Here is a 16128-nt window from a genome sequence, read left to right as displayed (position 1 = left end):
GAGTGGAGAAAGACAGGGCAATTCACACATGATTTGAAGCCTCTGCATTTCTTGCCTCTGTAACTAAGATAAACCAATTCTCATTAAAATATGTGCCTGGCTATTTGTTTTTTTCCCTACTGCATCCAGGTTTGGTAAAAAGGAATCACAAACACTGATAACTCAGCATTTTATGAATGGTAAACCTTTCATGAAGTGTGTGTGGGGAAGACCAAGAAAACCAAACACAAAATCCCTCTAGCTAATGCTTAAGTAACAAATGCCACCAAGTGCCCATTTCCTGAACAACTCTTTTCAGCTGAAGTAAAGTGAAATGTTCTTTACAACTGTAACCCTCAGGAAACAGACGCACCAAACTTCTGATTTGTTACTATTTATCTCCTGGCAGTCACTATCATCTGGCTAGATTACAGCCTGAAGTAGATACTGCCTGTATACTGAGAAATAATTCTAAGTTAGTGATGAACTTCAAGTGCTTCAAAAATCACCTGAAGAAGCTCTTGCAGTAAATGGTAGACACCATAAGAATTTTGGTCAATCACATGATTTAAGTTTACTGGTGTTATTTCTGTCACTATTGTATCAATCCTCAAGCTGAAAGTTGTTTGAGCACAGGAAATAGGAAAAGAGTTACCTGCTTTAAGTTTTGTGATGTTTTATTTTACAACTTTCTGCATAACTGTGTGTTTGGTATCTATTCAGCAAATTTGAAGCTCTGTAGTTTTATTCTGATAATACAAGTGGAAGACAGTAGGGCAACTAAAGACTAAAAGTTTGTAAAATATATTAATGAAAAGATACAAAATTACACTTTCAGAGTAAAAGCAATATTTTAAAACCTTTTTATCTTTTATCTCCCTTTGTTTTACATTTGGCCAGAGACCTCTGATCTCAGGCTTGGATTCTAAATCCATGCAGGAAGTCTGTCAAGAAGCACTAAATTTCTGCAGGATTCAGCTACACTTCACAGCACGTAAGGTATCAAAGCAACCAAAGCAGTGTTGCATCTCCTGCTCCCCAACAGCAGGAATGAAGTAACTGAGGTAAATAAATACTTGAAAGAAAATTATTTTTAAGAAGGGCAAAATCTGCAGTTCTAGGTAAAGTACCTCTGTCTTGTGCTTATTTTAATTAGAAAAGGAAAAGAAAGTTTAAAAGATCAGATCTTTTAAACAATTATTAATGTGGGTTTGTAATCTATATATTAAGTACAAAAATAAGGTACCAATATTTTGTTGAAGTTTGCAATTAAAGTGCACAAGGTAGCTATCTCCAATTTCAAGTGGTACAACCATATCAGAGGTAGCTCATTCAGTTACTTTCCCGCCTTCTCCTTTCAAATTTTTAAATTTTACGAGATTTTTTCTGCTTCTTGGAGCAGCAAAAATTCTGGTTTTGTCTCTTGTTTAAATGCTATTTCACTAACAAAACAATGAATCAAAATAAAAATACTATGTCCCTCTTGTTTTTTCAAAAACAGTTGGATTTTATTTGCCGAGGATAGCGAAACATCTCCAGGATCAGTTAAAATTCATGGCTGATCACTAGTTTTTAAAATAATTTTCCTTTTCTTTTTTTTTTTTCACTTTCAATTATAGGTAACACATCTGACTCAATGTCTGTTGTTTCAAAATGCTCCTTAGTAAATAGAAGTGTACAGTTTGCTCCTATATGTGCTTCACTTCCAGATTTTCTCCTCTTTATCCCACTCCCCCAGGCTTCAGAGTGCCCATCTCCATGGCAACACTCGATAAGGTTGGTGGGTGGTGTTATCACAGCAGGCTTCCCCACAGAAGGTCTCAGCCATATGGATTATTTATGAACTTGCATGACAACACCAGACCCACTGAAATACTTCTTGAGCAAGTTTTTGTTGAAAGCCAGTGATTGAAAACACAGCATCCTCACTGCAGCCAGCACCCAGGAGGGGAGAGCGGAGGAAGAGCAGCACCATGGTGGTGCCTGATCCCTCCTCAGAGCTGCCTTGCCACTGCCTGAAAGCTCCTCTTGCCCCAGAAGAGATTTATGTGCCATAAATCACAAGCAGTGTATATAATAAGTCAGTCAGAATCTAGGAAGTTGTGCTTCTGACAAGAATAACAACCATGACTAAATGGTTGCTACAACTGGTGCTGCTGCCAGGAGTTGTTGGTGCAGATTTGGTGCCTCTGAGTTATTCCCTGAACGAAACTAAAGCAGTATAGTCTCTTCACCTGATATTTTCCTAAAACTTCAGTATATTTTTTGGCAAATTTTGCATTTATACTGTAATTGAAATAGCAAAGACAATTTCTTGTAAAGGATTGCTGTATCAGCAGCCTAGTTCTTTAAAATCAAAGAGTGCACTCTTTGGTTTTTGAGCAAAAGATACAGGGCCTGTTGTATGGGACCCCTTCATCCAACATTTCTAATACATTTATCAAGTTGCATCTTAGAGTGAGACAGATTTTCTCTAGGAAGGGGAAAAATGCTTTAGTTCTCAAATCGGCATGTTTGTAGTTTTTTATATAGTCAATACTCAAGATTTAATGGTTGTGCTTTATCTTCCCAGCTATCTGTAAGTTTATTAAGTATATATATGATCCTTAACTGGTCACTGTAGGCTTTCCTTATGATCAGTAATAAGTAGGAAATGTTGTTGGCACAATTTATCAGACCCATTATTAAAATCTGCTCAAAAATTATATGAATTGTACCCTAAGCAGCACAAACACCAGCAAGAATTCACATGGTAGTTCAGCCAGGTTTTTGGAGAGTAGTTCAGGTGCAGAGTTTCAGATCAGCCCATCAAGATGTTACCAGCTTTATCCCACTCTTCCTTCTTCACCACATGCAATCCATCCCTAATTAGTGTAAAATGCTCCAGAGTTGACGAGCTGAAGCATTTACAATGCTGAAAGTGATTAATTTTGAGAAAACTTAGTGCACTTATGATAATCAATTGGAGGAGACAGTAAAAAACAATGCCTGGTCTTCAGATAGAGGGGAAATTTAAAAAAAATGAGAACTCAGAGAAAAAGGAAGCCAAAATCACAGAATGTAAGAACCACATAAAAAATACTACCTTGACAGAAGCTTTGTCACTTGTCTTCCTTGGATACAAGTTTTTAGACGTCGACTGGGAGATAATTCTGAGATATTTAAGGTATTGCTGAAGAGACGTGGCCAAGTCCACATTATTTTCCACATCATAGTTTCTTTCATTATCTTCATTTTGTCCCAAAGTCCTGCACAGCAAAAGCAAGGAAAAGAAAGTTACCAGCCTGTCCAATGTACAAAGTGGCCAACTAAAAAGGCACTGCAAGCCACTGTAGTTCAATACATAACAGGAAAGTCACTCAAAAGCTTAGCAACCACAAAAGTATCGAAAATTCAATGTTTCAGCAAAAGCAGTCAAAAAAATCTTGCACTATTAACAATTTATTTCATGCATCAAAGTTAATGATTCTAGAGTAAATCAAATAAAATGTCACATCAAGGCAAAGCCATATTCAAAAGCAAAGAAAATGCCTGTAAAAAGAAAATGCACATGATTAGATTGCACCCCAAAGAAATATGAGATGGTTCTAAGATTTAAAAAACTTGCTGAATGATGATGAGATTCAATGCCAAATTTGCCCTGCACCAATGCAAAGAATAGAAGAAAGACTACTGGATATGCAGAAATAATGGAGCAAGTAAACTCCAGTGAAAAGCTTGAAAAGGGAATAATGAGATGGAACAAATATCTCTTCTGATCTTCTCATGTGCCTGGGATTCACAGAATAGTGGTGCTTCCTGAGTGGTTTAGACAGATTTTGGTGACATTTGCAAAGAAAAGCTAGAAATGAGATTAAATGATGGCAGTGTGGAGGTGTTTATATGAGATTCAGAGTGCTGTGTGCAATGAATCTGAATTATTACCAGCTGTCCTCATCTATCTCAACAACACATAAACGGTGATGATAATTTAAATGTCAGCATGGGTAACTATTTCATTCCTTGTGCAAGAAAGCAGAGAGAAAGTTCCCAGCCCTCTTCCTTCCCTGTGAGTGAAGCTGCTTGAGGGAAATCACCTTTTGGTGTCACCATTTCCTACTCACATGCCCACACACTTCTCCAGTGAAGACGAATTCCAGGTGGAAGAGCTTCACAGCTCAGTGAATGAATTTGACTTTCAACATCTCTGTGCCACTGTAAATAAAATTTTATTCTACCAGCCCACATCTTGGCACTAATGTAGAGGCACAGCCTGAGAGAGCACCATTATATATTTTCCAAAGCTGGGGTTTAATTATAACACTTTAATCAAAAATTAACAGACTTCCTTCCATGCTCACAGTTGTACCAAATGCGTGTCCCTACTAATTTAACACTAATAAATGTAATTAATAATCTAATTTACTGTGGTGGCACTGCAACCAACAGTGCTCACAGGTTTGCTCACTTTGAAACACCAGAAAAATCTTCAATTTCTCCCCAGTGCATAACAGCAGGTTCCCATCAGGGACACACTCCAGGAAAAAGAAAGGTTGTTGCACTATAGCAAACCTGATATAATTTACCATCAGTCTTGCTTCCTTCTCATGCTGTTTGCATTTTTTTTTCCTTATTCCAGAGCTCTAAATTCTGCATTCTGATGGAGTGTGGACATGCAGGTAACATTATCCACCTTCTTTTCAGCTTAAAGTCAGACCAAAACTATTCTGCAGTTTCAGAAAAACCTGGGCACTGTTCTTTCTGCTTCAGTAGAGATGAACTAATCCAAACAGGCTCTCTTCATAGGAAGGATCCCAGTTGCCAACACTCACCTTTCATTCCCTGATTAATTCCAACACCTATCTTCTACTTTCTTCACTAATTTTAAAAGGAAAGGAAAATGAGGGGAAAAAAACCCAAAACAAAACAAAACAAAACAAAACAAAAAAAAAACCACCAGAACAAATTCTGCCCCAAGGATTTTCACTGGAGCTAACAGGAACTGAATGGGAACTGAATGCACAGACAAAGGACAGGATTTAGGCTGGCTTTTCAAACCTTTATTTACAATATATAGTCACTGTCACTGTTGGTAGAAGTAAAATCTGGGATCTAAGATTTCCCATTTTTCATATGGAGACAAAAATTGCACTCATATTTACATTCCACATTAGATGTAATATTTTATACTATAAACATTTAAACAATTAAAATGTAAAAGAATACAAAGCTTTGTTTCATTTGATGACAACTTCAATAAGACACTAAGAATACATCTGAAAGATTTTTAAAAATTTTTGTAGTTCATCACTATATCTTCACCACTATATATCACCTTGTTAACTCAGGAATGAATATGCATTAACTGACCAATTATTGCTACTAAATTAAAATATTTATTTTAAACATGACAAAGTCATACTGAAAAATAGATGAAAGACAAATATATAAAAGCACTTGGTGAGTAGAAGAAATTACTGTCAGATGAGTTCTTTTTGTGCACTTATTTGGAAGTATTTTCAGTTTTAATTTGCTCTGAAAGATGACTTTGCATACAATGAACTTAAGTATAAAGACAATACCATGTATAATTATTTATCTACAAAAATACTTATGTATTTCCTACAAACTCTAGCATTTCAGAAGCTTTTTTTTGTGCAAATATCTAAATCACTGCACCTCTGCTATTTCTGGAATGTTCCCAATTAATAGAAATCACACATTTTAGAATAAATTTCTCCCTTTTAAATGCTAAGAATATCTTATTACTGACTTAATGATGGTTTTATTACAGAAATAATACTATACCCCATTTCATACATTGAAGTTTGCTGGAAACGTTTGTGGTTTTGCCTAATTGCACCAATGAACACAACTGACATTTATTCCCTCTGTGCAGAATGGACTTTTTTCCTTTATCTTGAGCCCTCTTTCAAGAGAGGGTTTTTTGAAATTTAATAAGGACCCAGGAAATACCACATACACTCCAGTTAGCCAACAAAGAAAGAACTTTCATCTTGAAACTCCCAGTTTCAGCATTTTTTTTTGAGATGAAATCCATGTCTTCTGTTTCATCAGATTTCATATGCACTAATTTAGCCTAAGTCAATTTACCTTTCAAGTGTCTGAGTCTATTTTCCTGCTCTCACCAGCTCTGTGGGGATTAATGACTCATTAGTATGACTTCATATTGTCTTATTACACACGTTACCCTTAATAAAAGGTCTTCCTGACATAATGTTTCTTTGATAATTAGATACCTACTCTAAGTTGCTTTTTAAATGATTTAATTATTATCTGATAAGATTTTAGCAAGCACACTGAGCACACTGAACATATAACACACTTGATCAGAATCTACAAGACACCAGATTTCCTACTGTTCTCTGACCTACAAAACACGTTGCAAATGGACAAGCAGAAAAATCAATTAATGCTTTAAACTGTTGGCACATAAGATAATGCTTTCAGAAGCACAGCTTGGTGACTGCAGAAAATCTATCCACAATAGGAACTGCTTTACGTGAACACATTTGAAATTCTGATGTTCTTGAAGTATCAATATACAAAATGTTGCAGGTTTTTTTTAACATGTAGTTATAATTAAAAATATAAAACATCTCAAACTTGTTGAAAACAGGAATTCCTAAAAATGAGCATTTGTTTTTAATCTAAATCTTAAATAAATTTTCATGTCTTCTTATATTTTTAATTTTTATATTATTACAAATCTGGAACACTGTAGAATATGGCCTTGATATCATGGAAATCTGGCCTATTTTGCCTTACTCTCATGAATAAAAATTTGAGGTACTCTCTAAAAAAAATCCCCAGAAGATATTGAAGATCATTTCTGATACCATCTACTGAGAGTAATCCATTCAATACTGACATTTTGTGTACCTAAGCAGTGAAAACATGTTTATGGATTCAACCACATGTTGTTATCACCTTCATGGTAATCTTTAGATCACTATCTTCTTTAGACATTAAGTTTCTACCTTACTGCACTTCTGAATGGTGCTGTGATTTTAAAAAATGCTTCTGAATCAGCAAACATGTGAAATACAGAGTCAAAGTCTCTGAATTAAATCAAAACAAAGTGAGGCCAACACAGTTGAAGACACTGGGAAATATCAATTACATTTTATTTCCAGAAAAAAGCAATATAGAAAGGAAATTGTTCTGCAGTATATGCAAACCATATACTGCCGTACATGAAGATCTGAATTCCAACATCCAATATTTTGCCCATCAAGGCTAAAAGCACAAATTTATCCCACTATAATGAAAGCTTTTTTTAACAAAAAGCCTCTTTCTTTCAATTTCACTACTTTTGAGAATGTATTTCTTAAAATCACATAAGAAAAAGCAAAATTTCTCATTTTTAATTATTCTTGAAACTTCATTCTGGGGTTTGTGTGGTTGGGTTGCCACAGAACAGAACAGACCAGGTAAAAGAGTCTCTTCATACGTGTAACTATATATGAAGGTGATATAATTGCAGATGCTATAACCACGTCACTCCACAGAATTACTGATGTGTCTTGCAACCAATTACTGCAAAGTCAACCTTCAACACCTTTCAAGCCGTGTCCCAACATTACTTTCTGTCATGGGAACTTGCAGGAATATCTCCTTCCTGAAAAAAATTTGCAACTACCACTAGGAATCTACAGATTTCAAATAAATTACAGGTATGTTTTGGAAGAATTTGACTTTGAAAATACAATTAGTCACTCAGAATATCATTCAATGCTTAGTCCAGAATAAAATATCTCCTGTAGTTGAGCTACTATAAGTTTGCCTTTTTAAGCCAGTCATATGTAGGGATGGCTGAACTGACACTAGACAGTGCATAAATTGAATGAAAGGCCTGATGCTTTGAATTCTGACACATTAATTTCAATAGAATGTCTATTTTCTTAACGTGATGATAAACACAAAAACAAAGTCCAGGGTTTTAATTCATTCTGTCCCCTGAACACTGGTGAACACCTTTACCATATAGTTAATGGCTTTTGTGATCTTTAAAATTCTGCTTCTGGGCCAACCTCCTTCTTATAATTTGCAAACCTTTCCAAAACCCAAGCAAAAACATTACAGAACACTTACCTTCCTGTGTCAGATCCTTCAGATACAAATACATCAGGGCGTCTGCTGTGGATTTTGTGAATGGTTGAGAGTTCCTGACCAATAACATGCTGTGTGTAATCGTCTCGCCAGGTAAAACCTGATAAATAATGAAACAAACAAACAAAAACAGAATGAAAAGGATTCCCCATTTAACAACTTGAAAGGTTGGCAATAATATCTCCTATATAATCAGTTAAAAAAAAAAAATAAGAAGACTCACTCCTTTGGAACCCACGAGTGACCTACAGATTCTTCTCTTCTGTATGAAATTCTGTTAATGAGATTTTGCTAATGAAACTTCCTTGCAATGGAAGGAAGACAGTAAATCGTGGAAGAACATTTTGAAAGCCTTTGGTCTTAGCAGAATTTTAGCCAGCTGCAAACCAGCTTTAATAGATAAAAAAGGGTTATTTTGGACAGCTGTGGAAATTATCCCACTAGCTGCTGTTTGTTGAAAGATTGATTCATGTCCTCCCCATCCACAGCACACTGTCCCCTCTCTGTTTTCCCCATGAAGCATTAAGGATTCGAACACTGAGGAGTTAGTACTGCAAGTTTTAGTACAACACACATGGAGGTCAATTCAAGTTATATTTAAATGTTGCAACAAAAAACTTTTCAACAAGGGGAAAGCGCAACTATGTAGGCAAATTACAGTGACTACTCATTAAGTACATGCTCTTCCAATCTCTCACTAATTATACTTGAAATTATGATATAATCCTAAACACAATTGTTACCTGATTTGTAGATTTTTACATGTTATAGTGACCCTCCATAAATATCTAATAACTAAATATCACACAACTGAAGAGCATTTCTGCTGATATCCCCTGTGCAGCCCAACACCACAAATCTCTCAATGAATATTGATAGAAGTTCCAGATATGGTTATCCTGATAATATCTTCCTATTATCTAAAGAAATAATCCTAAAGAAAAATCCTCTCTAGCACCAGATGCAGGCAGTCAGATCTAGTGGATAGAAACAGGAAGGGAAGTTGCTAGAGATTGGAACGAGGATTTTTGGTTCAGTCCCTATTCTGTGTACAAATTTTAAACTTTATCACCATTTGGAGCCAACATTTTTTGCTGCAGGCAGACCTTTAGGATGAAGATCAAGCATCCTCAGCCTCAGCAGAACTCAGAACTTGGCCACTTCACTATCTGGGAAGGGTGCTTTATCCATTGGGCTCTTCAGATTTTTCCAGTGCATTGAAGCAGAATTATTTACCTGTTTACTAAATTCCAGAATTAAAAAGGAAGCCTAAATAGGACGTTTCTCCTCTCTGCCAAAGGAGATAATTCTGAGCGTGCAGAAGTAAAAATTACTTTAATATTTATCAAATTTTCATCCCAGAGGAGACACTTCTATAGGTCTTCAGTACAGGTTTAGACAAGGTTAAGAAGCATTAAAACTATGCTGTTTTCTTGGATTTAGACAAGATTTAGCGGGAGGGGAAAGGAAGGTTCCATTTGGGCAAGACTTTGCTGGACTGCATCCCAAACCTTTTTTTTCCCATTAGTGAAAATAATAATAAATAATAAATCTGAACCAACGTAAGTATGCAGGAAGGCTTTAACAAACAAAAAAAGCTTTCTAACATTCCACTTGTGATCCTTCTTTCTTCTTTCCTTAAATAAAAATGTTACTCAAGTTTATTGAGAAACACTCCACCTGAAGCCGTATTAGATGTCAATGGCTACAGTAAATGACTCCAGACACTTGGGAGGGGAAAGAATATCTGTCTCTATCTAATCTGGTTTTATTTCTGATTCATCCCTTTCAAATGCAAATATCACCTTTTCAAAGACGCCATGTAAGAAGATGGATTCAAATAGTTTCAAAAATCTAAACCTAAGGCTGCTCAGAACGTGTTTTTATATGAACACACAAAAATGAGTCACCATGCACCTATGATTACTTTGATGTAGTGTAATTAAAATGATTTTAAAAACAAAGTTGAGATATAGTCCATACCTATTTATATATGTATGTATGTTCACTTTTACTTCTCTGCTGTCTGGCACTACACATTTCTGTTTGTTTTATAATCTTTTAAAGGAGAAAAAATGAAGATAACTTTCAATTTTAGGAGAATGTCCAACACAGAAAGTTCAGCTACAATACATATGTACTAAAATCATAAGCAAAGCCTTAAAACTACTAATTCGTGAAACACGAGTCTGAAATTATTACAGTTTCACTCTCTAAGCCAATACCAACCCTATTAAAGGCTAAAGAATACACATTAAATAACAAACTTTGAAGAAAAATACATTTAATTATTCTGAAGAGCTTTTTTCAAATTAAAGCAAGAAGAGTTCATCCACAGTACTTGCATACAGATAAAAAAATTAATCTCTGAATCCTGAGAAATACAGAATTTTATGCCTACAAACCCCAATGTTTTCAATAAAAGAGCATATGAAACCATTGTGATGCCTGTTCTCACTAGTCAAGAGAATGGTTTGTCTGTTGTTATCTTCCATGTATTTTTTTCTACTGCTGCACTATTTTAACATTTTTCCTAATGCATTTCAAACCAGTAAAGATGGATTATCATCCTTAATGCCGTAAAAAATGTAACTATGGCACTAAAAAGAGTAAATAGATGAAGGAAAAACAGACTACTTGTTATAGAGCTAGAAAGAACTAAAGTTAAGGGAATATGCCCTCTCAGCTGTATCTCCAGCACTTTTAAAAAAAGAGTAAATAGATGAAGGAAAAACAGACTACTTGTTATAGAGCTAGAAAGAACTAGTTAAGGGAATATGCCTTCTCAGCTGCATCTCCAGCACTTTTAACTCACTTCAGTGTTAGGACAAGACAAGGGTGCAAACCACAAATTTTAACTAATTCAAAAATCCCCTTGCCAGTAATTCTATATTGCTGTCTCTTATGCAACAATCTCAGGAACTGCAGCCCGCCTGAAGTTAACCTCATGCCAATCATTTTCCAGCATTGTTTCAGTCTCAAAAAAAACCATCTCCCCCACACCGCGCTGAATAAAACAGCGCATTCAAGAGCCACAATGCCACGCTGACAGCTGCAATCAGAATTCGGGTTGAGAAGGAGCGCATGACGCCGTGTGGCGATTTCCTGTTCCCTTTGTCCGTGCCGTCACAGCCCCGGCCTGGCCACCCAATTATTGCGATTTGTGTCCAGCGGCTGAGCAGGATCACAGCAGAGCTGGGCAGGATCTCAGCCGAGCCCTTGTGTCCTCATTACTTCCATGTCACTGCCGGGGAGCGGCGAGGGGGACGCCCAGCCCCTGATTATCCATCCCCCCCGCGGCTGCAAGGCCCAGGCCCTGCTCTCCCAGCCCAAATTCCCACAGAGGGACAATGTCAAGGGAAGAGAAGGAGTCTGGCGGACACTGAAATGACGCAAACACTGTGACAACAGCAGCGGACACAAAACTGCTCTCAGTTGAAGGTCATTGATGTAGTGAGACTCCACGAAAAACAGCCATTGGTACACGTTTTCCTTACACCATTTTCATTGGTGTCAGACCAATGTTTAACTTTTTAAAAAATTTTAATTGGAACTCCATAGCCTAAATGTATGTGAAAATGGTACAAAGACACTGAAGACAAGACATTAATACCTTTATCAAACACAACTGGAAGGTCAAATCTAATGGAGGTTGTCTGGATATAGCATAGTCTTTCATATCATCAGTATTTCATAGTCATTCATATAATCTTCCCAGGTCTTATTTTCCACATCACAGTTATTATTATTATTACTACCCACAATTACGAAAATAATAAAATTGTTTAGGTCTCTGTTATATTCAACACTTAGCAATGGCTATGTCAACTCTTCTAAGAATTGTTAATTGAAATCAAATCAAAAGCAAGCAGTTTAAATAATGAAGAAAAAAGCTTCAGAGATTTATAGTGGTGAAGACATTAGCTTCCATCTACAAAACTGAAATAAAAATTATTTTCAAATTCAACATAAAATGTCACTTAACCTGCTTAATTACCTTTGCTGCTATAGCAGTTACAGAGAATTATTAAAAAATACTCAAAATTCAAGTATGTATTTCTTTCTCCCAGCTGATCAATTTTTCTAAGCAATTGCAATATTTTGTGTGGTTTTGACTCTGTTTTCCATCTCAGATAAACTTGATGTGTCTCCAAACACACTTGACCACATCTTTAATGCATGTAAATTATAACAGCAGCTTTTGAAAACATTTATCTGCTACTTCTCTGTTTAAACTCATTCTAGTTCAGACTTACACAAATTAATTTCCCTCCTCTGAAGGCCTAAGCAAGAAAAACAAAAGTTTTTTTACGAGTTTGGTGTTCTGTTATAAATCAGAAGAGCTCAATATAAGTCCTTTAAAGAAACAACACTTCTCACTGCCCAGAGATTTGGCTATGTAAATCTTCCTGCTGCTGTTCCCAATGCTTTTCCCAACCAGCATGGCTGATGCTGAGTAGGGCTCTGCAGGAAAGTCCAGCAGAACCTTTGTCTGACTCCGCCAGCTCTTGTAGCAATCAAAATATAAAATTAGTCGTTCTGCATCAATATATTATCTACGAAATTATTTTTACATACCAAATTCATTGAAAATGACAGGAGATTATTCTAGATTTGCACAAACCTATATTGTAAAACTTGATCCTTCTTTGTCAGGAAAATCCCTATTATAAAGGCTCAAAACCCTTGGAATTATTCAGTATTAAAGACAGGATAGGCACTATTTCTGAGTTGTGATATTATTTTTTCTCCAGTTTTTGGTAGTTAGGCATTTTGTCCCTATATGATAGATTAAAACCAATTTTTTTTTCCTCTGAGCTACCTTCAACTGCTACTTCATTTCAGCCAGGAAACTCAGCTGTAGAGCTTAGAGACTTTCATCCCCCATGCCATGTGTTGCAAATTGTTAATGCCTACTTTAGCTGTCAGAACGTCTGCAGAATTGGGAATGATTTGCTTTCTTCCCTATTTTCACAACAGACAGGTCAGGGTAATGTACAGACATGCCTTTCTGCAGGCTGCCTTTCCACATTCTCCAGAGGAGCTGCTCTGTTCTCATTCCAGACCTCCCTTTTCAGAGCTCAAGGACGTACCCAATAATGTTCACCTATTTCAGCTCTGCCTAAGTCAAAATTACAGATTTAATGCTGAGGTTGCTGTGTACAACAAAATTAAGTCTTTCAATTGCTATTGCTGTACTTGCTACCTAAGATTGAAGCCAAAAGATAAAATCTTTTGGTGTTTTCTCCTTCTGGTGTTTAAGAGAAAAGGTGTTTTCTCTTAAAATAAAACTTCACCCAAAAGCAATTTTGTAATACAACTTGAAATGACAAGTTAATGGCAAAAATAGAAATAGAGAGGTTAAACCCAGCTCTTACACCACAACCTTTTAATTTCCCCATTTCTTTCTGATGGAATATTCATTTTTAGTGAAAATTTTGACTAAGACATTTTCTACAAAACTGGAAGAAAGTCTGCCAAAATACTTTGTATTACACTTCCACAAAACTTACTTTAAATGAATTTTTTTGCTCTGGTCTAACTTTGTGTTTGCCTTCTAGATGACAAGAACATCTGGTTCAGAATTTATTTGAAGAAATGACTGGGGGTTATAAGCAGTTATCACCACTCTTGTCCAATCCATCTCAGCTGGAGCTGTGGTCATCCTCTCCTGAAAGTCATCTGGAGCTTTTTTTGTTTCATTCCTTTTTCCACTGCCAGGCACCAGGTTTGCATTTGTGACTTTTTTGCCTTCTTTTGGAGTTTCTAATGAGACCTTTCTAATATGGAAGAATTCCATTTGCTGCACTCAGCAGCAATTCACTCACAAGCAAAGAGCTTCTGTTTGAATGAACAGATGAAAGGGCTGCCTAAGGATTACAGCTTCAATTTTTCATATATTGTTTTATTATACATAAAAGTGATAATCTCCATAGAATTAAATTACAACCATGATCTGCTTACAGTCCTGATTTTAATTTACTCTAAGCAACTATCCCAGAAGGTAGAGGGAAGGCTTTTCTCTTCAGTTCTTGAAATTTTTCTATTATTTGAAAAAGCCAAATGAGTGCTTCATTTGCCAAGGAGATTATAAAATGCTCTCACAGGACTCAGTATGTAATGTTTCCTTACCTTTATTTCAGCTCTTGCAGAGAACTACAAATAATTGGGTTTCTACAAGAGAAAGTTTCTTAGTGTTACATAAGACTTTGCTGCCACTGGAGCTGATAGTAATAAAAGACTAATATGATAATGCAAAATATATCTCCAGACTTCCACACAGAGCAGGTAACTTTCCAAAGACTACAACAGCATGGATACATGATTCCCACATCCTTGAGATGAATCCCATGCTATTCACCATGTCATATAAACCTTCCCACAAACTATTGACCCTCAACCCAAAAGCGTATCATTCCATTCCCAGAAATGCTTTCTAGGAAGGGAGGTTATCTTGCATTGTTACAAATTTATATTAATGTTCAATTTTAATTTAATTCATGGCCAACCCCATCTTTGACTTGAATATCTTTCTGCCCTGTCTAGGCTGTGACATACTTATTAAAAAAACAATCAACTCTAATACATGGTAAGAAAAGATGCATCTCCTTCTGTCCCTGAACTATGCACAGACATTTTCACTGTGCTGTCAGCCCAAGGACTTTCATGAACATGAGGAAATATTCACATGCACTCAAAATAGTGACACTAAAATAAAGATGAGACTACTTTGCTTGTTTCACCGAGCTTTGAACCCAAATGCAGTAGCTGGCACTCACACCAAGCTGCGTGTAACTATTCCAAATTTAACACAAAAAGGTCTGATGTTAGTTTCACACTACAAAACAATCTTTAATACATTAATCCTCTGCAATCTCCTTTTAGAGTAAGAAGTTATCTTTTTTTTTTCCTGTCAAAATTACTTTCATTTTTCTGTTTCTTTCTCTTTCCTTTTCTATCTTATTTTCCTTCCAAGTTGTCTTATACCACTCTACACTTTCATTCAAACTCAAAGTTTTTCTCAAACTCAGGATCTCTTTAAGCATGCATAAAATTGGTTGTAATGCTACACTGTACAATGCTAAGAATGGAGATTTTGTCCAAATAGTAGTTATCAATGCATTTAAAATCAGCAGGTTTTCCTTCTCATTTTATTTTATCCAATTCATTTCATGCTATCAGTAGAATTACAGCCTTATTGTCACAAAAAATATAGGTCCTGGGAAAGGAATTTTGAAGTGTCTTCAGTCTGGGAATTAAAACATCACCTGTAACAAGGCAGAATTGGTTGAAAATGTGCCAACACTTAAATCAGTACAGAAAATTAAGTGGATATACAGGTTACACTTACTCTGGCAAATTCATCTCAGACCTACAGTTCTTCATGTATTTTTAAATGCTTATGAGCAGAACTGTTCCTTCAGCTCCACATAGTGGTTCTCACCCCCATTTTATGTAACTGTTGGACTCTCTTTGATGCTTGTGAAAAATCAATTTTCGGCTGTCAGAGCAGAGCTCTCAGCTGCACGTGCAAAGCCAATACCAGGAGTGCCACCCCAGGCTGGACAGTGAGGGCTGCAGCTGCACCTCTGCCTTTGGTTCTGAACAAAATTCCCTCTGACCAAAGCACAGACAATGCACCAGCAACACAGAGGGAGGGTTACAATGAGCCAGAGCAAAGGCTTCTCCAGGGCACTCCCAGTCTATCCCATCAGGAAACTCAATATTCCTGAAACCCTTGCCCTAGGAAAGGTCTTAGGTCTGCTACTCATCACACTCTGTGCTGCATTATGACAAATACAAATTAAAGTAGTAAAAGGTAATTTGCTTACAGTAAAGGAGTGGAAGAAACTCTACACACTGCTTGTACAGAACTGTATCTTCCATTTTGCACTTTTAAGTCATTTCTCTGAGACTAAATTCCTTCTGGGAGAGGCCATATATTGCATACATTTGCAGAGTCTCTTTCTGCAGCAATAACAATAATTGTTATTGTTGCTATTATTATTAATAAAAGCCCAACAGCTGCAGAAGAGA

At 36.2% G+C, this 16128-nt stretch overlaps 1 protein-coding gene across 1 annotated transcript in view; it reads right to left on the bottom strand.

The window, feature by feature from the left end:
• PTPRN2 (protein tyrosine phosphatase receptor type N2) overlaps positions 1-16128 on the bottom strand; it is a 632217-nt gene that overhangs the window by 405344 nt on the left and 210745 nt on the right. Inside the window, exons 4-5 of the mRNA XM_039710389.1 lie at positions 8074-8191; positions 3065-3227 (exon numbers count right to left, since the gene is read on the bottom strand). Of these exons, the coding sequence (XP_039566323.1) occupies positions 3065-3227; positions 8074-8191 (281 nt within the window). The remainder of the gene's footprint in view (positions 1-3064; positions 3228-8073; positions 8192-16128) is intronic.

Source organism: Passer montanus, unplaced genomic scaffold, assembly GCF_014805655.1.
Source record: "Passer montanus isolate IOZ18808 unplaced genomic scaffold, ASM1480565v1 scaffold10, whole genome shotgun sequence".
Classification (NCBI taxonomy): domain Eukaryota; kingdom Metazoa; phylum Chordata; class Aves; order Passeriformes; family Passeridae; genus Passer; species Passer montanus.
Note: the sequence above shows the minus strand (reverse complement) of the source record. Positions and strands in the feature narration are given on the sequence as shown.